The following is a 27,258-nucleotide window of genomic DNA, read 5'->3' on the forward strand; positions in this document are numbered from 1 at the left end:
GTCAAATGCCCACTCCATTGATACCCCTTATTCTTGTGTCGTCACTCTCATTCGAACACAGTTCGAGATCTGCCGGCATATATTGGAATAATTTCATAATTGCCACCGATACGGTCAGTAAACTTATTATGCGTACTCTAGGCTGCTTGACAGTGGCTACAGGTCTCCGATGAATGCATAAACCTTGTGACCATGACAATCCTTGATCGTCAGCGACAACGACACGGTTAAGCAATTTTTCGTATAGCTAAGTCATCGACTAAAGCCGGGAAACTCTATAAATTAAGTAGAGCGTAACTTCTTCCCCGAATCCATAATGTAATAAAAAATGTTTTCTTTCCATAAAAAATATTGCACATTAATAAATTAATTCCGTAAATAATATCAGAAAAAATGTAATAACATTATCATACTACAATATTATCATAATCGCCCTAAATTCGTAAATTAAAATTATTTCAGAATGGGAAGGAAGAAGGAAGTGCATGATTTACCGATATCTTGTCGTGTAATAAGTGTGCCGTAAAAGACCGTGCCGAACGCAAATGTTGCCACAATCTTGAGTATAACTTGACTCGTTATCAATGACTACTTTCCATCATCAAGATCTGAAACGTTTCGCGTCGTTTCCTACGGACAATATTTTGCGGCTCGAGCCGGGCTATTGAGGAGAGTGACGCTATTTCAATTTACCATGCCAACGTCACTTCATCATGAATATGTCGAAGAATATCGGCACCTAATGGCAAACGTAGCGCCATAGCGCTGATTTATTAACCAATAAGTGCAAATCACTGTATCTGCCAGTATGCCGCCGCGAACGAACTATAGGGCCATCGACAAAACTGTAACGTAACAATACGCAGTCGATCCTGCGGAATTGTCCTGAAGAACGCAGCCCGCGGGACACCTTGTGCGGCCGATAAATAATAGTGGCCGCATGAAGTTGTGCTTTCCAATATTCCGCCAATATTCCAGGCTCGTTCCGGAACATCGGCTGACACCGACACGGCTCCTTTTGACTTTTTTTTTCTCTTCGTTTCCTCGTCAAACGCGTAATGCGAGTTTATTATTCAACAGCGCGCTCAATAGTAACACGCCGTCGGAAAGTGGCCTGAACCCGTTTACTGTTCCTTTAGCATACATCTGACTCGGCGATTACCTCCGTAACACTTAATACAACGATGTGCAAAGCGATAAATTCTTCATCGTTCTTACCGTCGGAAATTAAAATTACGCGCAATCACTTTTAATCATTCCGGGGTGGTGATTGATACACGAATCGTTGACCGCGGAATAGTAGTATAAGTCAGTAGTAATGTCGTACATTTTGAGAAGCGTAACATTTAATTATTTTGGTATCGCACAAAATTTCCAACGCTTTTCTCTATCTCCCCTTAAATCCCCCTTTAAAATCTCCCCGTTATCTATAAAAGCAGAGTACTTTACACACAGCTGAATTGTACAGTTTAAGTGTTTTCACGGTTGCATTCAGCTTTATCAGTTTCGGACACCGATAGCCATCTTGACTAACAATGAGGTGCGAATTGTACCGGCAATTGTAAAACGTAGTCGGTTGTCGAAATTCACGGTAAGGTAACGTAATTAAGGGAATAATGGCGGCTGAAAAACGTTGGTCATCGCTCAGACAACGGACATGCCGCGTAATCGAATACGCTCACAAAAACGATGTCACACCTCTCTTTTCGAGCAAACAGTTTGCAGATCCGTGAATACGTCATGACACGGTTCGGTAATCGTGGAAGTAAACACGAAGAGATACGTCAAACAGTGTAATAGATATGATTAAAGTTAATAGACCCGTGTTTTGGAAATAAAAATGCATGCACGATAGATATAAGACATAAGACATATTTACATCTTACATTACTGCGATGCCTTTAGTCCAGAATTAAGAAAATAGTAAGAAAGCACGGCTAATTTTACCGAAGAAAGTGAATCTTTCACCGTTGTAATTTATTAAATGACAAAAAATCACTTATTTCGACTAGTACACGCGGAAATCAAATTAAATTCAAATTAAAAGCAGCTAGACAGACAAATTAAGATTGCGAAGTTAAACGCAGTTAAACGTGAAGCGGGCAATCGCAAAATCCGAATTTTCCCGTTTCGCCGCGCAGAAAGAGCAAGGTAATCAAGACGGCGCTCGTACGCAAGGAAGAATTCTGAAAACGAGGTCAGAAACCTTGCTAACACCTCATACATACAAGTCATTCTCGATCTGGTGGTGCCCGTCAATGAGCATTGTTGCCACCTCATAGTATGACGTTCTCTCTTCGTGTCTAGCTTGCACTTTTCGATGGCCACGCGTCCACCACGAGAGCCACGCGGTAGTCGAGTCATGCTTAGAAGGTGCATTTTTCTCATTTCGACTTCCGAAAACTTCGTCTCCCGTTACCTATCTTCCTTCCGGCTTAGCTCCGTCATATCGGAGGCGTTCGCCAACCGGCCAGACACGAAGCGACGGTGCTACCTTCACGTATGCCCCTTATCGTCCAAAGTAGAGGTACCGCGCCGAGCAAAGTGCTCGTAGCAGTACCTCGTATAGAATATTTGTAACGCGTCGCCTGTCCAATAAAACCCGAGTTTTATCGGGCACTTCGCAAAAGCGGGCGAAGTCGAGCGTTGGCCCGCGAGAAACGTGCCTTGAGAGACAGATGCTATCGTGACTTTACGTCCAGAATAAACGCGGTCTGCGTTGGAAGACTTGGAGCGTACAAATCGGCATCATTTTGGGTGAAACTTGAATTCCACGATTAGAATAATTTTTTGACAATAGGCAATTTAACATTTAAATGAGAAACATTTCGCTAACATAAATTTATGTATAAATTCAATGAGTCTATTAACTTGACAAAAATAGGACTTAATGTAGAAATGCTTATTTCCGACAGCAATATTTAATTTATATACATATTTGAATTCATACAAACACAGCAACTTTTGTCGCCGTACTTTTTTCGTAGTCTAACTCACGAATGCTGATTTATAACGGTTTGGCTTCCAAAGTTCCTTGTTGCAAGTTGTGGTGATGCACGAATTCTTCCGCGGGACATAGTAACCCACATGACAAAACAGATTTTAAATCGGTCAATCTCTAACTATTATCATACTTTTCATATGTGAAAGAACTTTCGTCTCTTCTGGAGACAAGTGGAGAAATTTATTATTGCTGGATTTCATGAAAAAATTTGTCTAATTAATACGCCATGTGTATTCAGTATAGAATTATTTTTTAACTGATTTAAGAAAAACTTTCTATCTTGATATATTGTCTATATTTCAAATGTTTAACGTGCATAATTTACGTTTCGTTTTTCTGGTTTTACATTATATCTCCGTATATTCAACATATCTATGTCAAGAAGCAATGGGGCTAGCGATTTTGCAGACTTCTTTTTTGATAGATACTTCCTTTATTAAATTTCTTAAGAATAATGACTAATTGTAATGAATATTGTGATTAAAGTTGCGAATAAGTACGCCTTTTAAATAAGTATCTACGTACGTGTACCATTATTGCATTCATTATACATAGTCCACTCCGATGTCTGATTGATACAAAATAGCCGTTCGTTTTATTGCTTGCGAGAGATTCTCAGGAAAGTCCGTCGACAAAAAATATCTTGATGCATTAATGACAGGTTGGAGGTAGAACGGAGAGGGTGTCTAGAAAGGGCTAATGGTACTTGAGGTGACAGGCTGACCTTAACCCACGCGGTCTGATACATATCTATCCTAAACCAACACGATTCTACCAGAAGAACCTCGCCTCGGTGTACTAGCAATGCGTTCTTTTGTTTATTTAATGTTTGGCTTTGCATTCTTTCCTCGTACTCGAGTTCGTGTTTTAGCCAGCTTAGTCAAGAACACTTCATGTTTTAATATGATTTATCCGACAACAATAGAAATATTTAAGTTGTACGAAATGCGCATTTATTTAAAAAAAGATACGCGCGGTTCTCAATCAATTCTGATGTTCTCAGTAATTTACAATTTCCTCGGATAGCTCGAAAAATATCGTTACGATTATGAATGTTGGATGAGAGGAAAAAAATTTCCTCTGAAAAAACGTTGTGTGTTATTATCCGGTAGCAGAAGTCGAAAGTCGAATTCGGTGAGGTTTCGACGAGCTGCGAGGCAACGTCGGTCGCTTATAGAACCTAGGATGATTTGCAAAAAACCTCACAAAATCGTAGAGACGATCTCAACCAGGTAACGACTTCTACAGACTGTAGACAAGCTCTATTGTATGGCGGCGGGAACTTCGAAAAGCTAAAAGGAAGAGAGGAGAAGGTGCCACGGACTTAATTTTTCATCGTTACTGGCGACTGTCGTCATCTCCGACTCTGTGCAGCTTTGACTCTAATACGAGTTTTATGTTAATGTTTTAATCCGCCGATAGGATTGAAACGTTTGAAATATACGAAGGACGTGGCGAAGAAGCGGAGGAGAGCAACCGCTCGTGTTCGTCGAGAAGGAATCCCGGCCCTTTTATTGAGCACGTCGACGCGGCTTTAAAATGGACGCTCTATAGCGACTCTCTCTCTCGCTTGGCACTACCTCTCCCCGTATCCCATTTTATTAATATGAGATTAACGAAGGGATTAATTAAAGTGCTCGGACGAAGAATTGGTGTCGGCTCGGCCAATCCGGGCAGATATAATTACGCCGAACGTTGCGATTGGCATTCGTATACTCGGCTTGCGGAATACTGTGAAACATAATACATATTGTTACAATTGTATTTATCAATGTCAGCCTTCATTACAGATAATGCTCGTATGTTCTGCGCTGCCGGTGAGATATTCGCGAGATAATTTCGAGCATCGTCGTTTCGCATGACGAACGGCTGGTTTTCACCGAAGGATGGTGGAATTTACAGTTTAATTAGTTAGTTAGTTAGTTTCTCGCGCGATTCTGTGTGTTTAACACATGCACAAAAGCACAATATGGTATACGTCGCAAAAGTCGAACGTTTTCTCTCATCTACCAGTTATTGCGAGTCGCGATATGAGTGCTTGAGCGCAGATGAAAATCCTTTCTAAGAGAAAATGCTTTGGATCATTAATAGTTTGACGTAGGCTTTTTAAACAAATTTCATAAAGAAATAGCATATAGTGGTATCTTGCGTAGATTATTAAATTTAATTATGCCCGGATCGTTATAAAAATCGCATATTGTATATAGTGGCACGATTATATTTTTGTGTTACATATTACGCTGGCACGAAGCTAGACATGACGTCGCGGCTATTGTTGCCGCCTATTTTCATCCCGAAGCTTCCTGGAAGTGCCCTCCTGGATTCGTCCCGAATCCATGGCGTGCAACGAGCCGCGATATGAGTAATGGTGCGTGCTCGTGTTACAGGGGTGGATGTGGCAAGTCATGGCTCCGAGTATCCCTGTAACCCCCATATATACGCCTCGCCAGCTGCCCTCGCAGACACATCCCCCATGGGGGCCGCCGCTGGCTGGCATAGCTGGACTAACATGGCGGAACACGCACAGCTCCAAATATTGATTCCCTCTCGGGACGTGGCCGGAGAATCGAATCGCGTTCCTAAAAATTGTCCGCCGAACAACGAGTTGCCGCAAACTGGGGCATCGCTTTCCTCCGAGAAATTTTGTTGTTACACAAAATCCTTTGATCCTTCGCGCATTTGTTCCCCGTTACAATTCTCAAAATGTTCAGTCTTTTCTAAGAGATTAAGTAGGGCACGAAAAAGAGGGGATCATATTCGAAGCTGATTTTTTGCAGTTACACGAAAAGAAGGATGACGGAGGAGTTTTTCGAGAATCGCAGAGTACCCGATCTGGAGTGGAGTGCGGTCCCCGAAGTGGGGTTCCCGCGTCTAATTCCAAATCCACTTCGGGAGGAATTGGTCACGGCTATTGCCATGCGTGGAGATAGTCGGATATTATTTTTTCTCCCTCCCCGGATCCTTGACGAATCGAAGCGGAAATTAACACTACGCGGTCTATCGATTGCGTCTATCGGTTCTTGCTATCGACTGCATTTTCTTGTTTCTATCCTTTTTCATATCATCTTTCTATATTTGTCGACGTGAAGCTTTTATTAATTCGCTCATCAATATGAGAGCATCATGATTATAATTGCGATATAATTGTAGCATTAAGAAATAAAATAAATCGACCAATCTCTGATCTTGACGTTTCACATACGTTCACGATCAAAAAGTAAATTATCTTGATAACTTTCTAAATCTTCCATAGTTGAAGAAAATAAAAAATAAAAAAATGAAATAATTTTTTGCAAGTTTAGATATTATTCACTCTGTGGTTTATTTCTGTGTAATAAGAATTACATAACGATGTGAGATAACGCTTTTATTATATATAAAGGATAAAAAGCTCACGGATAAAATCGCGCACTACTTTTAATGAGTTCACCTAGAACAGCGAAAAAAAAACTCAATTTTACTCGCAGAGAGAATTGATTCATTTCACCTCTGAACTTCATGAATATAATGTAATGAAATTCGATAAGGCCTTTCCTATTTTACGCGCGATTCTCTAACGGCTTCTCTTTCCTGATTAGCATCCCGATATCGAAATTGGAGATAGACAGAAAATTAGTCGATCGCGCCTGGGCGGCCGCGCATGGCGGATGCGGCCATGCTTCCTATCCCTCTTCCCCCTCGTGATTTCAGTCCACGCACGAATCCACGCACTATGCGCCGCCCGCGCACGTGGCAGATGTTCAGTTTTATGCGCTCACGCATGCGTTTCCATCGAGAGGTCCCCACCAATCCCAATTTCGCTGTCCCTCTACAACTCGTATCGATATACAGCTCGTTCCCTCGATTCACCGAAATATTGAGGAAATTGCGTTGCCTTTTATACTACGAGATGGATGCTTTTTTGTTAGAGCATGACGCAAAATATTCGCGAATTTCGTATTCAATTCTGTTTTAAAATGCGAGTTTACATTGCCATCGACTACATCACGTTCAGAAGCATAAATATTGATCTTCATCTAACAATACGCGTTTTTTAAACACTTTTTTACTCGGACTAAAAAGATTTTTAATTTGAAAAATAATATTGGAAATACCATGTATATACGTCATATTAAAACAGGATTATTCATAATGTACTACTCAAAATAGCTTGTTTTGTATAATTTTCAGCTGAATGTGCATGAATTTTTGGTTGGTTAATTTTAACTAACAATTGTTGAAATGCGAATATAAAATTAAAATTAAATATATTACAATAAATTACTTTTAAAATATAACAATATTAATTACTCCAATTGTTCACTTATGTATTATCAGCAAATAAATATCAATAATAAAATTGTAATTTTCCGTGATTCCATTCCGATGTAAGAATAATAAAACAAAATAGCAAAAATTACTATTAATCATGAATTATGCAACATACTATTAGCTATGAACTTATAAGCAGCAACGATAAAGACATATTTTCATCAATATAAAATCGGCAGAGACATTTAGTTGTGATCGCATATGATATTTTCTATTTAACAGCCAAATTTTCGCCTAAAAAAAATTCAATTTTATAAATAATATCATGCTTGCTGATGTAGTAATATCAACAGGGATCAAATAATGCCATTGCAAATTCATTTAAAAAAATATAAAAAGCTTCGTAAATCCACCTCTTGTTACTTGAAAAGCCATTCTTTCCTCTACATTAGTTTCTTATTTTTTAATAAACGTTCCTTGCGTAACATTACTCAATATCTAGTGAATGCGACCGATCAGCAAATTGTTTTGGTTTTATATAAAGTTTCTGCGCGATAATCTCGTGTAGTTTATTCTCTTCTAGTCGTATAACCGCAGTCGCAGATAATGTCGCGGGCATATCTAAGAAGGCGGAGTTGTCGAGGCTGAACGCCCATTACACGACTTGAATCTCACGAGGCGTAACGAAAACCGATCTCTCAGCGCAACGTCGATCTCGATAAAGGTTATTCAGTATCGAAGGTGCTAATAGTCGGCTACGCGATTATTCGAACCTTTCCGCTCGCATAGACGTATCGTAATAATAAATATAAAAGTATCACGAGCGGACCGGTCGAGTTACGTTTATTTCAGTCGATCACCGATCGCGAACACCATCACAATTAAGATCTATACGTCTGTGATAATAGTTCCGACGTTCAAAATACGTTTCACCTTGGCCGAACCGCGTGTGGTGCGAAAGTATTTTCGATAATTGTGCAACAAACCGGCCAAGTAAAACGCATTAAACGAGCCTATATAATACATTTAGTTGAGACATATTCATCATACGTTGCATGGACATAACAAGGGTCTCTAATGCGCTCGCGCTCGAGACAATGCGATGATAATTTATTCTGTGGATGTTATTTTTTTACACGCGACTTACAGTATAATCCATCATGCTTCGTCAAATTGGTACAAGCACCTTGCGCCGCGGCGGTAACGTATATGCTGCCTGCTTTCTATCCCTCTTTTATCTTTATATCTATTCCTCTTTTCTTTTCAAACTACCTATCTCGCGTGCGGATATCACGATTGGCACGAAATTCTTCTGTGAATACATAATGATTTTTCATGCAAATACCAATGCAGCTTGCGTTCTAAGCGTCACAAAATTTTTAAAAATAAATTTTACGATAACAATTACTTTATAGAAAGAATAGACAAAGATCAATACTTTTCGCAAGTTTTTGTGTAAGAGTTAATAATAAAGATTCTTAGCTTTAAATATTATAAGCACTAACTAAAATTCATATTGAAACAATATTGGTTAACAAAAACAAGAAATACGCTCTCAAAATATACAATCAAATTTAAAATATAAAACAAATAAGAGAAAAACGCCAATGTTGAAGTAAGATATATAAAAACAAAAAAAGTAACTTTACAATACACACAGATTACAGACATTTCAGTCTTATTAAAAAGTATCTCTGGAAATGTTTTACATTAAAAAACAAAATAATCGCATTAACCTACAAGAGAACACATTAGACTTTGTAATGATTAATCACCGATTGTCGAGAGACTACCACATAACTGAGAGGGTTTAAACCTTAAATAAATAAAAATAAACAGAAGATGTCAGTTATGTAGAAGTCTCTCCACAATCGGTGAATAATAATCGTTACAAAGATCTAATGTGATCTCTTGTAGGTTAATGCCATTATTTTGTTTTTTAATATAAAAGATTTCAAAGGTACTCCTTTTAATGTAGGATTTCTCAATATCTTTTATTATTATTCCAGTAAAATACTTATGCCCATTTTAATCTATGTTTAGAAACTACAGAGTAATCTTAGTGTTGATTGAGGAGTGAGACTTTCTTATTTATTAGAGGTTTGCCATGGAAAAATTAAAGCCGCACAGCGACTGAAAGTTAAGATAAATTTACATTAATATATTAATATACAAATAATATTAAACAAGTTAAAATCAAATTAAACAAATTATCAGGAGAGAAGCAATAGCATATTAATTATGTTTATATATTTTCTTATATAAATGTAGAATATATACGTGTTAAAACAAATAAATTAATATATAATAACGGCTGCATGTATCCTAATTGCAATATGAAAATTAGCTGCAAGTAACTTTTCCCACAAATGTTTGATTCCACACAAGTGTATGAGTTTTACGACCTGCATCGCGATTCGCGTCAACTATTTCAAATTTACAATTAATTTCTAATAGTCATCAATTCGCCATTTCTATTTTAGCGCACGCATTACGCAGCTCTCTTGCTTTATATTACGTTGGATCACCATTTTCTCCCATCAAGCCCTACAGAATAAGGATGATGGAAGAATTTCTTATGTATTAGTCTAGTAACTCATTAATCATATACGCCATGCGCCGAATATCTCGATTGATCGACGACGAGATAACCGCGTAATGAGCTCTGCTGCTCTTCTTGGTCCATTCTCTGCTCAAAAAGTTATTACCGCACTGTCCGATTAATTCATTTCGTCATCGTAAACGAAGGAATACTTCAAATCATAGCGCTCTATTGCGCTGGTATTAGTTTTTCAATATTATTTTTGAAATGCGGACAAATTACATATCGTACTACGGCTAACAAAATTTAAAAAAAGGTATAGTATAACCATAATATAAACAATTTCTCTTTAAAGATTAAGAAAAATGTAAGGAGATAATTTCGAATTTATTTTATTGCCAGGATATCTAATGTATTTTTCCAATATCAATATGAAAGTAACGTTTAATAACATTTTCCTTGGTGCTCAAGCACTTCCAAAATTGTCAATTGTTTTAAGACAATCCTCGCAGTCACGTACGAACGGGACATCGATATTATGAATTTCTAAGGAGAATTTAACAAGCGAGCCCTTCGTCAACCGTTGATAGCACGCTCGACGCAGAGTGTCTCGTAGCTAGGCGTATATTCTGTCGAGCGCAAAGTAATTAAATGCAGAGAGAGCGAGAGAGAAAGAGAGAGAGCAAGAGAGAGAGAGAGAGAGAGAGAGAGAGAGAGAGAGAGGGAGAGAGAAAGAGAAAAGAGGGGGGAACCGAACCCGACAGAAGGGCTGGACAGGCTGGTGGGGTTGGAAAGGCAGGGAGGTAGGGAGGAAGGTAGCGAGGGCGTTCCTGAAGCCACTCCCCAGCCTCGAGTCCTCCGGAACTGGAACCTGCCTGCCTGGAAACCCGTAGTTATATACCTGAACAAAGTGCACCTTGGCATGCAGGTAGATGCCGCGGCGCGTTGCATGCGCGCTCGTTACAGTCTCCTGCCATCTCTCTCACTCCTGACGTTCGCGCGAGTGTCCTCGACATTCTCCCACATGCAGTTCGTGTCGCATAACATTTCTCGCCGCTAACGTACTTACCTCCCTTTTTATTATGCGACAGAAAGCGCGCGGCAAGAATGCCAAAGAAACGATTAAAAAAAGGGAATGAGATGCAACCTCTGGTCTATTAATGCCATCCAACTGTTATATATGTATATGTGGTGTGATGTACATTTTCCATTTGCACGGTAATTTTGCTGATCTTACATTACGTCTGGTCTCTATTTCCAGGCGGATCAATTATTTAATTACATAAACATAAACCTTCGATTATTTTATGATTGCTACTTATGGAAAACGATAATGGTCAATTTAATTGCTCTACTATTTTCGATTAAGCATCGTTATTAAGGGTCACATACAATTTTTACAATGTAATTAAACTCTTTATAATTTGGCATTTAACGCGTTTAAAATTCTATGTCTTCAATTATATGTTTTTTTTTCATGATGGATGGCGATGAGATATTTCACGGTATATGGTGTATTTCCAAAGGAATGGCCAGGCGAAGTGCATTCGGTCGGCGTGTTTATGCTAATTAGTCGCGCAAAGGTGCGGCCAGGTGCGGCAGGCTCGGACTATAGTGAATGTTCGGATTGGCTCTTACAAATTGCCGCATTAATTCGATACGCTTCCGACGTAAAGAGCCGCGAGCGCCAGATGTATTTAGCTGTTCTTGCCGGCACACGGACCAACATGAAACATGCACAGCATGTGCGCCGACTGACTTTTTAATTGGTATCCGAAAACGGGATTTCGATCATCTCTGATAGACGCGCAACAAGATAAAAATTGCGATCGATGCACAGGCGAATTAAAAGAACGCTGATTCCGATTATAAAATAGCTCGATCACCCAATATCGTCTTTAATAGATCAAACCCTTTCTTTTTTACTAAAGTTTTACGTAAATACGAGAAAGATAACAGATAAAGAGCGCAAAAAAGCTTACCAGTTTCAAGATCTACGGTGTAAGGCAGTCCTGCCCATGGATCATCTTCCTGCGGCTCGGACTCCTTGGTATCATCCTAAAAATAACGATAGATTCGATCGAACAAAAGATTTTTATCACAGATTTATCATATTTTTGCAATCATTATCTCTCAAGAGAGATAATGTTATGCGCAAAAGTATAGGGCGATATCTCACGAGGCGAAAAATGTAATAACGTGACTCGTTGTCAAAAGTAAAGTTTATCCAGCACATTAATTATAATTGATCAATTAATAAACTGTAACGAGGGGCCAGTAAATTAGCTAGAAAATTAGATTGAAAGAGTAGCGTCGTGGTGTAATGAGCGCTGACCGTAATTAACGACGTTCTCGCATCTGAGAGGTGTCAAGGAGAGGGGTGAAGGACTCGGCTCTCGGCTGAAGCGAGACTCTCGAAGAGAGATGTGATCGGTGTACCCGGTGCTCGATCACAAAACGTAATTTCAACAAAGATGATTACGAATCCGTGGAGCTGACGAATTTGAGATGAAGCTCGCGCAACAATGGCCGAATTCAGTCGAGCGCCTATTCGAAACGGCCAAGGTCGAGCCTTATGGAGACGTCATAATCAAGCGACCGACCGACCCTACCGCCAACGTGAAAAAGGGCCCAAGGGCGGGCGTATGCCCCCGGGCCATAGGTCGCCCATAGCGCGGCGGTACATGCGAGCTGCAGTGAAATGAGTTTAATGAAAACAGTATTGTACTCGATCATTAATCATAGCGAGTCCCTGATAGCGGCCATCCACAACCACCGGCTCTCTATCTCTCTCCCGCCCGCCAAAATCCGTCTCCCTTTCTCTCTCTTTCTTTTCTCGCCGCTCTCCCTTTGCCATCCTCTCTCTCTCTCGAATCTTTCATCCCTCTGCCTACGCTCCGGTCACTTTTTCATTCGACGATATGATGTATCGTTGTTGAGTGGTGCGTTGCACTGTGAGCTCTACAGAGTTATGAATACGAAATTCAATCTATCCTAGCGCCCTAAAATCGAACTCGCGCGAGACAAAAACGAACACTTCATCACTGTACTGTTAGAAATATCGTGAAATATCGTGAAAACTTTTTTTTCCGGATTAATAACAGATGTTGCAGCTTATCGTAAACGTAATTTTTTTCCTTAATAGATGCCTTCTCTAGAATTTAAAGAATATCCTGTGTAATATTGAGTAAAACCTGAAAAATTCTCCGTGAACTTTAAAAGTCCATGCATCTTAAAGGCGGTCCTAAAATATTTTTGAAGAGTCACGAACGCGTATAGCCATATGCCTTATTTTGGGCCCACAACGTCATCTCTTTCGACTCTCGAAGGAAACGTCGGTCCCGCTCGACGACGCAACCCTCGATGCGACAATGGAGGTCCTGTCAGCGATACGGACTTGCATGGCTGGCATAGCTCTCAATTAACGTTTACGAACTGTTACGACTGTCTGCCCCGATCAACCGCCTTACAAGGACCAGCGCGCGGATAGAAAGCATAATTCAAATCAGCCTTGATCGCCGCGAGTAAATACGAATTGAATATGGTATATCGCGGTCGTTGAAGATATGGCGCGAGTCACGCTGCCATCGAATCGTATGTAACTCGCGACACATTTCACATTTTGTGACTTGTCGTTCTGAATTTATTTCGACTTGTGAGTGAAGTATCTTGAGGAATAGAAATTTTAATATTTAAAAATATTACCTTCGACAATAATTAAATATTTTAACAATTTTATAGAAGAAAATATACAATATCTTATTAGTTATTAGTCATAAAAATGTAATAAAAAAGGAACTATATTCTAATAATGCAGCGGACAATAAAGTCGCTTCGTAAGGAGTAAGATGAATAAGTTTCCAAAAAAACAGCTCCGGAAGTCAGATGTTAAAACGCGATAACCTAGATCATTGATATCACCGCACGAGCGCCATTTTGCTCCGAAATTCCAGCCGACGGAAACAATCGGGACAAAGAAGGAAGCCAAACCCACTTCGGCTGGCCGGGCGCGTTTTCAATTTCCAGGACCATCAATACGTCCCTCGGAATACCCCTCCCGGAGTGCTCCAATCTCTCTGGCTCGCGAGACCCCTCTCTCTTTATCCGCTGTCTCTCCTTCTCTCTTACAAGAAACGCCTCGTGGATCGACATCGTTCTCTCTTTCTCTCTCTCTCTCTCTCTCTCGTCCTTTTTGGTCCCGTCTCTCTTCCGCTCCGATAGGTTCGTCGATGGCGCCCCTTCGTACCGAGGGGGATGCTACGTACATCTATCATTTTACCAGACCCCGCCGGCTTCACGGATACATCGCAGGAACAAATGAACGCTAGCCATTTTGATGGTTTTATGAATACACTCGGCGCGGATGGAGGACGGGGCGAGAGGATCTGTTGTTTTCGTCGAGATCCTCCTTCTACATCGGCATGGATCCGACCCTCTTCTCGCCGCGTTTCTCCCAGCGAGCCACCGTCTTCGGGCTCCTGGCACCGAGACGGAGTCGCCCCTAATGGAGCCCGTCGCCTAGGAGAACTCGCTTCATTTGAATCGCGTCGATGAATTAAAAATTCACGTCAGTCACGACAGCTCGAGAAAGCGATCTCCTACGATCGGAAATAAGGTGCCTTGCGGCGATTCATCTTGCGCGATACGCATTCGCGTTGAAACAACTTAACGGAGCAAGCCGGTGCTGTAAGCGGAAATTGATCGGGCTTTGTATCGTGTTTGTTGCAGGCGTCTCTTCGCCCAATAATTACGAATCATCTCAGACTGATGAAAACGCGCAACGATACATGTGATCTAGCAATGTAGCGACGACGTATCGAGAGCATCTCCATACATACGTATAAAGAGAATGTCGATCAAGATATCAAGTTGAGTATTTATACAGGAACATCGATACGACCTTTTTCCGTTGTTGCTTTTCTAAATGCGATCGACGGATCTTTGTATTTTTAATTGATATCGATAATGTTTTTGCATGGACGATACCAGCCGAGAGACGTGTGTACGGAAAGTAAACAGACGTGTATGCGCGAGGGGGAACGTTAACCGTGACCACGTCTGCTAAGCATGGAAAAATTTGTTGTCTTCGCGACGAATGCTTTCCATCCTGAATCGCTCGATCGAACTTCCTCTTTCCTACTTTCTAGATTGACGTCCCTCTAAACGCCTCCATAATTCATTCCCATTTCGCAGCGAGACGGAGTCGCTCTAATGGAGCCTGTCGCCGCGACGTGCACCGATCATTTAAATCTTGGCTCTGGATTAAAAATTTCTGCCAGTCACGGCGGCTTGAGATAATTGTACAACAGAAACATGCAACGTGCTTTACAGCAATTCACTTGCCTAGAAAGAAGCTTCTTCCTAGCGACATCAACGTCGTTCTCGAATGGCACGACATGTTGACAAATATTCTACGTGGCAGGATCATTTATAGTGTTTTCATTGCACTGTTCACCTTAAAGCTGATAGTCGTAAACCTTTATGAAGCTATATGTCTCAATATACAATTTCAATTATTCATATCTAAAAAAAAAAAGAGATTAAAGCAAGATATTATACCAGTAATGTTATATCGGTAAAATTGGACTCGCCAGAATTATATTAATTCTAAATTCTCAAGAAAGGAGGAATAATATGCAATTCAAGAAGATATGCATAGTGAAATTTTCTCATTATCACTTCTGACAGCGCCACGTCGATTTTGAGTCATTGCCTGCCTTTTTAGTTAAAACAATTCTGTGGCCAGACACTGGAACAATGCTTGTCAATAATCTGTCGCAATGCAAGACAGAGAGGGAGAAGACGAGAGACTGGACTCTTCTTTGTTCTCAGCTGTTCGCGGATCGCGTCTCGGATCAATGTGTCGGCTTTCGATCGGGATCGAGGGTCTTCCCCGTGTTATTGGGCTCTCGAGGCGGCGGCGAGCCCTCACAAAGATAGAACCCGCTGGAACAATGCGATCTTCGCGGAGGAAGAGGCCGATGGAGACGAAGCGGCGCATAGCGACGCCGGGAAAGAAATAAAGAAAGAAGAAGGAACGCCGAGACTACTGAAGGTCGTGAGAAGAAGAGAGAAGCGAAGAAGCGGATGAAGAGAGGACGAGACAGAGAGGGAGACGAAGAACGTCGAGAAGTCTGATGGGCTACCCGCCCAGAACGTCGATGCAGCGTCATTGTCGGTGACCATCGTATGGATGAGATCTCGTAGGCTCGAATCTGCCGGATACTTAAATGCGCCTCGTGTCCATCCACCGAAACACGCCGAGCGAAGAAAAATCATCAGTATCGAAAAACTTACTTGCACGAGGAGAATCAACTGGGATCCAATCAGCTAAAGAGCCTGCATTTTTCATAGCTTTAGATTACATTCACGGTTAGAAAATTAAAATAAATTGATTTAAAGATGATAGTCGAGTTCCAGAATTAAAAGACCTGCTTTTACATTGCTAATGAAAGAAGCTATTAAAGAATAAATTGTATAATCCCTATCATTGTATGTAGATATCGAAACAATATTCTGTTCTTCTTATTTTCAATTGCATATTATTCTAATTGTAAGTATTTTAATAGTAGAGACTTGATCAATTTTTCGGTGAAATAGAAGTAAGGGTCAATTCCATTACTATCATTTCTCGATAGTAACGGAAGCAGGTGTAACATTATTCATGATATCTGTCTCGTAATTTCTACTGAAAAAGAAAATATTTAGAATCTATGGAAGAAACTGCAGAATCTTTATATAAAGATAAACAACTGCTGCATGAAGATCTGCCTTCTCGTGGGACACGACTATAATACACCGTGAGACAAAGTTATCTCGGATGTGCATATAACTTGAGAGAGACAAGATCGATGATCGATACGAGCCAGATTTGGAATATCAGCCGAGATTGTATCCGAGAAGACGCGTGGGATATGGTTCCTAATCTCTCTTTGGGCCTACCGAACATAGCCGCTACGTATTTGAGGCGGCTTAGTGTCTCCGATCGATCGAGATCGATCATCTACGACCGATTATGAGCGCAGAAACCACGCGCTAAAGAACCAGGATAAGAGAACAATACTTATTCTCGAAACAAAAAAAATATTAAAGTTCGCGAAAGATTCGGGGTATGTTGACGTTTCAGGACGGATGTGCATATCCCTTGAAAAAAACTTTGCGCGGTAACGCACGATGAAGAGATGACAAGGAGATAACCACCCCGAGCGCCGAATTCCACTGTTGATCGAGCTAGTAGTGTCATGTTTGTTTGATGCATCATCGTCTATTTTACGAATCGATATGAATCTATCTAGACACAGTATTTTGTTGATATTTGTATTCTCAGCGTATCGCGATTAGCTTAATATTCTTGTTAAAATGTCAAAATACATTTTTTTTTAAATATAATAATATGATTTATAATGATACTCAAGAAAGAAAACGAAAAATAATAATCCTAAAATGTTTATCAACATGTGCATAAATGCCCGGAAGCCAAATCTGGAAGTCTTTTTCTTCTGAAGCGTCACACAAGGAATGTCGCTTCCTATTCGCACAATCCAATTGGTCGACGATTATCGAGAGGCAGAACGGAATACGTGCGACGTCGCGAGGCATTCTTTAACGTACAGGTGCACGTCCGGAGCTTTCTATCTGCGATAATCGTCCGGAGGACACAGGAAGACATCAATGGGCCCGTTGGCATATGGAGAAACGAACGTTTAAATTGAGTCCGAGGAAGCAAACGCTTCCTTCTAACATGCGTGAAAGCAGAAAGCGGCGCATTCTCAAGAGACAATCGCTCGTTAGACGCTGTAATTGGAAATCCGAAACAACTCGAAATCGCACAATCGTGCGATTTCAAAAAAATGAACAATGCAAAATTCGAATAGCGTAAGATACTAATCGAAAAGAAAGAAAATAAAAAGAGCCTTTTCGTACCTTCTGATAGGTGGCATTAATAGCTTCTAAAGCTTTCAGCTTCTCGATTTCGTCCGCTGATTCTTTTTCCGATGTAGACGGCTTTTTGGTGGGCGTCGTGGCCGGCTCCACCAGCGTGAATCCCAGATCCACATCCTGCTTCCAGAGAACCTCAATTAGGTCCATATCCTGAAATCAAGAATGCACGTGATATTATTATATAAGATCAGCATTATTCGTACTTATTAATTTTATTTGTTTTCCCTTTCTTAATTCGAAGCTCCAATAATTGATATAATGCAACAATAATTTACATTCACGCTGATTTAATTTAACGCATAATCCTTTAAAACAAAATGTTCCTACTGTAACACACTTTCCTCTTTTCATTATCTTACACGAATATATGCGGGTTTCATTTTAAATGCAAATCGAATAGATGCGAGTTATACGGGTGGAAGTTTTGTCTCGTTTTGATATACTTAATTCTTTGATACTCATCTTATCTTTTGCCCCAGAAATGATATTAAAGAAAATTATACTTATAACTTTAATGTAACTTGTAACATGTGCTTTAACATAATACTTTTATTAAGTATATGTACGAGGGAAACTTTTAACAGGTGTACATTTACTTTGAAAAAATGAAAAATCTATTGTATGTGATGTATAGAATAGAGAATAGACATTGAAAACTTTTACAGGGGGATCACGATAATTAATTTTAAAATTCATTTTATTAAGATGCATATCCGATATGTTATTTAATTTTACGATGCGCTCCTGACTAGCGCTTACGATTAAAATAAAATTGTTGCGCAAAGTAATCATAATATCGCTACCATCCTTCTAAAAGTCGCACGATTAATGTTCCACAACGGAGTGCCCTGCGCGCTTTCGTTTATGTTTATTTTACATAAGTTAATAACATCTGGCCTCGATCGCCGTTCAGGCCCAGTCTCGATCTCCGAGATTCATTTTTGTTGCGTCTCGGATGTCCCTCGCAGGGAGTCCCATCGACGAGTGTGTACAAAAGTGCATGATTAATGATGGTCGAGTATCGATGCATCTCGAAATGGAGGAGATCGAAGAAAGGACCCGGGAGAAGGGACCAATCACATGACGGGGCACAATCCTCGGGGCAGCTGCCCCGTGGGTTTTAATCGAGCCAATTTCGCCGAGTTCGTACTTTGAGCCTCGTTAACCAATCTACGGATTTTCCTCGCCAATCTAAAACCCACTCCGAACTCGCGGCACATACATGAAACGATTAACATGTTCGGAAGGAGACCGATCTATGCGCCAGTTTGTGTAAGTACCGTGGGAAAATCGTTATGGTCTTAAAAAATACGGATTACAATATTTTTAGCGATAGTGCGGGCGTTAGGATGTTTCCAAGTATTTCTTTTTGTAGGAAAAGTAATAAGCCCTTTTCGTATAATAAAAAGTAATTTTTTGTATAAAAAACACAAGTGTTATAATATATAATTACAAAGACCATATAATATATACTAATAATGCAATATGTAATATTAATTTAAGTTTCTTATTTTTATTCCTGCTATAACATTTAGATAGTATCTATTATATATATATATCTCAAAAAATTTGAGTTGTATTTTAATATAAATCGTGATTTTGTTGAAAATATACTAGTATTGCCTTTCGCAGTCCTTGCTTACTCATCGTTCGCTGTTTCCCCATTTACCGATAAACCGACGCCGAAGCGTAACGTTTGCTCGAACCGCCATGTTTACGGATTAAGTGACTAGAGGGACATACGCGAGTTCTGGCGTCTTCGGCCGAACGGCAGGCTTTTTCCGCGGTACTTCCGCGTCAATTATTGTTCGCGAACGCGTGTTTAGGGCCCAGGCATTTCTATTGTATTCACCACTCGTTACACGGTGCTTCATGGGCGTTCTCATACGTGGGTACCATATCGCGGATATGCCGATACTTGAAACTGTAGCAATAGCTTTCGCTTCGTCAGCGACATGCACGTGGGCTAAAACGGCTCGATTCTTGTCGAAGCATCGGCGAGACAGGAAACCAGGCTGCATTCATACGACAAGCACGTAAGTGCGACGTGTATGTCCAGGAGGAAGAAGCCGCGGCTCTCGTAACGCGACTCTTGTCAAAAACGTTACACGAGAAAGGACATGGAATGAGGCTCTTCGCGCAATGCCTGAATAGACAATTGAATCAGGAAGCGATTAGATTTGATTATTTCGCGCTGGACAAGCGTAGCAACTCGATCGCGGCCTGTTTAGTGTCCCAGAATAGTCCCTTCATTATTCAACATCGTTTTTCCTATATTTCCTTTTACCGAGGCTTCCCTCGACGAAGGAATGATGTCTCGAGAGACCAAAAGGTATTTACAGCCAGAAGACCATAACGTTTTCGAGGGATCATTAAAAAAATACAATACATAATGTATTCTTTAGTGGTAGAGGTTTTCAACTCTAAAACTGTTGTTTATGCATTTGCGAACGCCAAGCTAGAAGATAGCGACGTGATTTTCTCGATCGCGGAATATCACCCTTCCTTCAGTCCTCCATTACTGCGCTCTCTCGCGTTCTTAATTAATCAGCGACTACGTTTGTCGACGCGCCCCAGCCGGCCAAAGACAAAGGGACCGCGGCGCCATTAATCTCACGGTATCGTTATGGACGATCGCGAATTTGCGCGCAGGCCGCGGCCGAGGCGCCGCGCCGCTGCCGCGGAGGGATGTAACGGATACGATTCCGTGCGGCGCGCTCTCGTGCGGGTGTAGCTTTGTAAATTACTTCGCTGACCGTGTAATTCGATGCGGCGAGAATCGAGAAAGGGGAGATCGGCGGTCAGTGGGAGGCAGAGAAAGAGAGACACGGCGTGGGTGTGCGTATGACGTCGGCCATGTTGGAGAGACACAGCGGGATATCCGCCGCGCCCACAGCTGGGCTCCGTGGCGCGATGTCAAGAGTTACCTCTCGCTCGGCCCACGTTTTATACGCGCAGCGCCGCGCTACGATCCACGATGCACGCCATGCGGCGCGGCGCGATGCACACGCTCGTCCGCATACACAGGCCCCGATATATCGAATATCGACGCCCTCAATTTCTATTCGATTTACATCGGCGGGTTGGACCGGAGTCCCGAAAAAAGACTCGCGCCCGCGACCGTCCGATCGAAACGATCTCCGACAACGGCCGGCTATTGTGGCCAGTCCCGTGCTTCTCTGCGGGCGAAAATTTATATTCAATTTATATTCGAAATGAAAGGAGCTGATGATATATGAAGCAATAGTTGTCACGTATCTTCGCCAGATTAAAAATTTCGTTATCTTATCGCACGAATCTATAAACACAGTTCGAAAATGTAAATCGCCGTGTCAGTAATTATGTAATTTCTAAGAATAGGATATACTATACTCGATCGAAAATGAAATTCCAAAAGTATGAATGGTGCCGGTAATACGATTCGATCGGAGAAACCTGGTGAGACCGAGCCGCGCACAAAACAACGACGTGAAGGCAGAAGATATATCTGAAGATCAGTAATTACACGAGGTGGGCTCGTAATGGTCGACCACCGTTTTATCTAGCATCGCCCGTCCCTCCGATTCAATCGGATGTGTCGCGGATAGGTTTCTCGAAACCGCGATGGCGAAACCGCTTCGATACACCGAGCACCAAACGTATCTCCGCGAGTTATCTCGGAAAAAGCGATTGTTTTTGCGTCCGACTATAGAACAGGTGCAATGCAACACGCTCCCGTTATTTCCGCGATTCTCACCGCAAAGACGAATCTTTGCTCGCCAGCTATCGCCGCGCGTATCGAGTTAATTATAGCCGGGTATCGCGATACGTTCGATTTTCTGTAACTGTAAACATAATTGCAGTCTGCGAAGTCCAAAAAGATCAAGTTCGACTTTTTGTTCGCAACTTCGGACGAATAATAAGTAGAGCTTGGCAGCGTTTCACGCTGATTGTATTACCTCAGAAGTCAATTGCAATATTAAAACAAAATGAATTGTCAAAATAAAGATAATTAGGCACATCCGGGAATACAATCCGTTCTTTTGTGGTATTTGACTAATTGTCGTACCGTGCAACGGTTAAGAATCGTAAAAAATATCGCCATTGAATTGACATAATGAGAGACACTATGGTCTATATCTGCGACTCTTGACAATGTTTTCTTCGTCAAGCAAAACCACTGTCGTCGAAACATGACAATGCAGCTTTCTAGTTTTCGTGCGAGTCGATGCACTTGTCCTAATTCACGACTTCTCTTCTAAAACCATTCAAGCGAATCATATTAACGATTTATTGTTTTTTTTTTTATTTATCTTTCAATTGTGCAGTTTAGACAGCTTCTTCTACTTTTCAATTATTTCTAGCTATGTTTCTTGTCGCTAAATTATTACAATTGTCGAAAAAGCATATGGCTTTTAATGATAATTATTTACTCAAAAGTTATAACTTCCACATAAAAGATCTCGATTCTCGAAAAATATGATCTAGAATCATATTACTTGACTTTTCTGCATATATAAAAAGAATAATAACATTTTTTAGTGAATCGTTAATTTATAAAATAGCGCAAAACGACAATATTGTAAAAAATATAAGTAACTGCTTTACGAGTGTCTCGTAAGTGCACTGAGAGAAAAATCCAGGTTTAAATGATCAGGACAATCAATTCGAAACGGATATTATCGATTCCTTAAACCTCTCAAAGAATTTTTCTCTCAGTGTGGAACTAATAAATAAAAAGCCAATCGTCCTTTTGGGCGATATATAAAAGATCTTTACAAATGTATTGCTAATCTCATTATTGCTTAATATCATTGGTTTTCTTCTAATCCGGCATTTATATATAATTGATGAATTACCTTTTGGGAATATCACACTGTTTGCCGACAGTGAATCCCATTCAGAATTGACAATGGATCTGTTTGACTATGGACAATAAAAAGACCTAATAATGATTCTACCGTTAAGTTGACCAGGTATTATTGACAAACCGACAGCTTGCTGTCTTTGCATAGATAAAACATATTTCTATGTATTTGTATTTTATTAAGATTAAAATACATTTGTGTTAAATAAAATTTTAATAATAAATCAAAATTAAAAAATGTAGAATAAAAGATAGACTTTCTTTTCGTATTAATTTTTGGAACTTTTCTTTAAGAAAAATATAACTTAATGTTTATGATAATATTCAACATAAAAAATTTAAATAAAAATCCAAGTATTTTATTAGAAAGAATTGTATTCATGTATTCATTATGTTATTTTTATTTTTATGCTATTCACATTGTAACGTTCATATTCAAAGTTCTTAAGTTTTGACCAAACTTAGTGAAATAGCACAGTTGTCCCATGAGACTCCATAGAATTCGCACGGAATAAGTGCTTTCTTCACAAAAAACGAAAGGCTTTCTAGGTAAAACCTTTCTTGCATGCGCAAACAAAAAGATCTTTACGAAACAAATGATCTCTTAAAATTCAAACGAAAAATCTAACGATGTGTTAGATCCATAAATTATACAGTTTTCGTATATATTTATGAATGACTTGACACACACTTTGATGTAGGTACTGACCGCTAATGGATTCCATTCTGACCGATCTGTACACCTATTGAACGGTAGAGCGAATCATTGGCCAAAAGAATGTGATGCATAGAATTTTTACTTTTGCTATTTTTTTCATCTAATCTCCAACGAAACTCATAGCAAAGTTATTATAAAACAAGTTAAATTTTACGTTACATATTAAAAAATCGACAAAAAGTAAAACAGATAATTTAATTGAAAACTTCTTCATTAGGGGAATGACTATCTTTTTAATAAAATTCTTCACCATATATATAAACTAAATATAAAAAATATCTTTTTCATACGCATTGTCGAAAAAGATTTTCATTTTTCGCAATAACAATTTTTTTTTAAATATAAAATTCTCTTATTCTGTTTACAATTAAAAATGTATAGTGCAATATATGTAGCATTTCTATGTCAATCTTAAAATATTATAAGAAAATCAGGCTTTTTTCTACATTAATTAGAACAAATTAGAATATAAGTCTCAATCGGTTTAACAAAATGATCGTGCCTCGTCTTTGGAACTACGAAGTTTTCCATCTGGCACGATACGTCGTATCGAGAGAGTAGGCGTAAAGGAATAAAACATTAATTTCCTGGTTTTAATTAGTGCGTTGTGCATGCAGCCGCACAGTAATGGCGGCCGAGCCTTCGGTCAAGGCGGGGATAAAGGGGGAGGCGAGGCTAAAGGGGAATTTGATTAATGATCCTGCGGGATCTGGGACGGGAGGAGAGGGAGGAAGCGTATCCTAGGGGACGTCTGTCTTGCCGCGAAGCAACGATCGGTCTACCAAAACGTAACTCGAGAGAGAATATACAGACAATATATTTTCGGATACATAAAGCATAATCGATGCGCAATATATTGCTTTTCTAATTTTCGATTGTAAAAGAAAAGCATAGTTTTTACTCATTGGTATTGGAGATTAATAGAAAGAAACATGATAAGAATAATAATCTTCGTAAATATCCAATCGTATTAAATTCGAAGCATGTGAGTACTCGACGTAATGTTACGATCGAGCTAATGTAACGTAATGAGCAAACAAAAAAAAGCTCGAGAAGGATGGAGATTTAATTATGGCTAAAGTTTCCTGAGGCAAGGGTGAAACTTAACGTCAGTCATCAGAAACTCTCAAGAGACTTCCCGAAAGGGGTTGACTGCAAAGTTACGCGGGAGGAGTTATTCGCTTTCTCCGGCGATCAATGTTACGTCTCACATCGCAATGGCGACGGTCATTTTTAGAGATGTGTAGGAAAATGATTATTTAATCGAATAGTCAAAAGTACATTCACAAATCGTGGTATATATATATATATAATTCACTAATACGAAAAAAATTATTTCCCGTCTTACATACTTCTATTGCTAATAAAAAAAAAGATCAAAATGCAGTCTACTTCTAAAAAATCTAGAATTTTTTCATTTTTTGTAATAATATCCTTTCACTTTTTGTCTAATAATCATTCACGCATGGAGAGCGTATTCTCTACTATTAAATCGCAAAAAATACTAATTGCACGGATTGATTAAAATTCTAATGACAAAACCGGTTATACAACTTGCTGTACAACAAATAAGGATTGTGACTTTACTAAATCGATTCCTGTCTGTGATTTTGATATCAAAATGATCTTATAATTATGAGTCAAATTATAAGGCCGCTATTAGTTTTTGAAGAAATCATTGCAATTTGTCACAGAAATTTCATTGAATTTTTCTGGTTTAAATATCACCAGTACATGCGGCTGAACTCATTATCGCGTGGTGCCTTAAGCGAACTAACGAATAAGAAATTGCGGCACCTAGTGCACCGCGACTATGGCGCTCGCGTGAGTACTGAAATGCGATCATTTGCATCATAATCAAGTCCGTCGGAGGCACGTTATTTTCTTCTTTCGCGCGAAACGGATAAAAGAAACGAACGCTCGCGGACGTAAGATCGTAAGAGCGGTAAGACGGATAAGGCGGGAGGGAGGGTCCGGGGAGGGCAGCATGAAAAATAGTTCCGGCGCTATCGGTGCAGCCAAAGCACCCCCCTATCTCGTGTCCCATCGACGTATCATCAATGTAATTCGTATAATGTATCCACGCAACTCCGACCGACAGGGGAGTCCGGCAGGATTGCGGAGGAAGAAAGGGAGGAGGGGGGGATAGGGAATTGCGGAGGGAGAGACGCGTATTTATGTTGTGGGATATATCGCAGAGGTACCAGTCGGCAAGAAGGAAAGGGGGAGGAGATGGAAAGGGGAGGGGGGCGGTGCGTATACAAAGGGAACGCCGACGGTGCCCTCACGATCGTTCACCCCGACAGGGGCGTACGTATATTCTCCCTCCTCAACCCCGGAGCCACAAACCCTGCGGTGCGATGCCAAGCCCACGTATTTTGCATTTGCCGCTTTTTATACGTATTCCAAAAAGGGACTGCAGCACTCGTGTCGCAATAACGAGTACACGTGTCGGCCACGATTTTCGGCACGATATGAACGCGATAAAAAGTAAGAGCTTGAAAAATTCGAAAATTATATATAAATAAAAATAAAATAGGGATAAGATAGAAACTAGTATTAGTATTTAAATATTAGTATTAGTATTTTTATATTTAATGAAGGATATGACTCTGTGAAAAAATATCTTGCATGTGCGATAAAGGAGTTTATCTTTAAAAAACTTTACTCCATTTTATGATATCTAAGTTTATCTGTATTCTGGTGAACAAAAATTCAACGATGTTGTGCTTAATCAACGATCGTACAATGTAAAATTAATTTATTACATTTCTATTTATCGACATTTAATCGATATCTTTTGTATTACGAAATACGAAAGATACTTCTTTTGCACACGTAACACATAAGAAACGTACACATAACAATCTGCATGATAAAGTCACAAAAGTAATAAACATTTCTCATTAACCTAGATTGGAAAAGCGTTATTTGTCTATCAAGATAAATAGCCTTTTTGGATTAATAAGGATATGTGCTAGAGAGAAAGAGAGAGAGAAAGAAATATTGTTAAGTTCTATATGCGTACCGCGCATATACAATGTTCCTTATCAGGCTGTCAGACGAGAATACTATTTTCACGCACTGTTAGATAATAACTCGCTGCGTGTTATATCACCTTACACTATCCTAGCTCATTAATTTATAATCCATTCAGATGAAATCGAAAAAATTCTACGGACGTTTTCAGAATATAATTAGCAAGAAAACGCCGATACAAAGTATAACTGCCTGTCAGTGTTTAATGAGACTTTTTGTTCAGATCATAACGACAATGTAGCGGATTGTTTACAAGCATGTTAATTAATTATTAATGAAGCATCACTCACATGTTTTTAAAAACGATCAAATAAATTTCTCGCTAATATTTATAGATTCACCTGTTATTAATAGATCAAGCAATCTTCTTTTCTTTGCAAATATAATATCGACTATTAATTTTTAATCTAAACACTTACAGAAAATGTCTGACAAAAACCAATCTTCGCCGAAGATATATCATATTAAATCACTTTATTATAAAAATCAATAATTGAAAAAATTAATTGTCATGTAAGTATTTATCTGTAAATATTCGTAGAGCTGTAGAACTCGCGCACATAGTAGCGTAAAACATATTGACTCGCCATGTTATCGGCGAGCATCCTTTTCTTTCCGTTGAAGTTTTAGATCGAGAGAAACAGGATTCGAGGACAATCTGTGTCTAGAGCAGAGACTAGTTTGAAGAAGATCATTTATCATACGCGTATTCTTTCGCACGATTTAGATGAGATCTTTCGTTTTACTAGAAAAATTCTTATCTTCATCCCCGAGCTTTTCCCGTGCGCGTGCCTTATCTGCCATGCGCGGCATAAGCCGAAGAAAGCGCGGAACCAATCTCAGTCATCGTCGCAAGAACATGAACCAAACCATTTTCTTTTTGTTCGTCCGCCTCTTTCGTTCCACCGCGGCCATTA

General features: G+C 39.7%; 1 protein-coding gene across 6 annotated transcripts in view; it reads right to left on the reverse strand.

The window, feature by feature from the left end:
• The window catches only part of Cnc (NFE2 like bZIP transcription factor cap-n-collar), a 98,416-nt gene that overhangs the window by 47,768 nt on the left and 23,390 nt on the right, over positions 1-27,258 (reverse strand). For all 6 annotated transcript variants that reach the window (XM_071771595.1, XM_071771594.1, XM_071771597.1 and 3 more), the window contains exons 2-3: positions 17,721-17,888; positions 11,780-11,855 (exon numbers count right to left, since the gene is read on the reverse strand). In XM_071771595.1, the coding sequence (XP_071627696.1) occupies positions 11,780-11,855; positions 17,721-17,888 (244 nt within the window). The remainder of the gene's footprint in view (positions 1-11,779; positions 11,856-17,720; positions 17,889-27,258) is intronic.

The sequence above is a fragment of the Temnothorax longispinosus genome, chromosome 2 (assembly GCF_030848805.1).
Source record: "Temnothorax longispinosus isolate EJ_2023e chromosome 2, Tlon_JGU_v1, whole genome shotgun sequence".
NCBI lineage: Eukaryota > Metazoa > Arthropoda > Insecta > Hymenoptera > Formicidae > Temnothorax > Temnothorax longispinosus.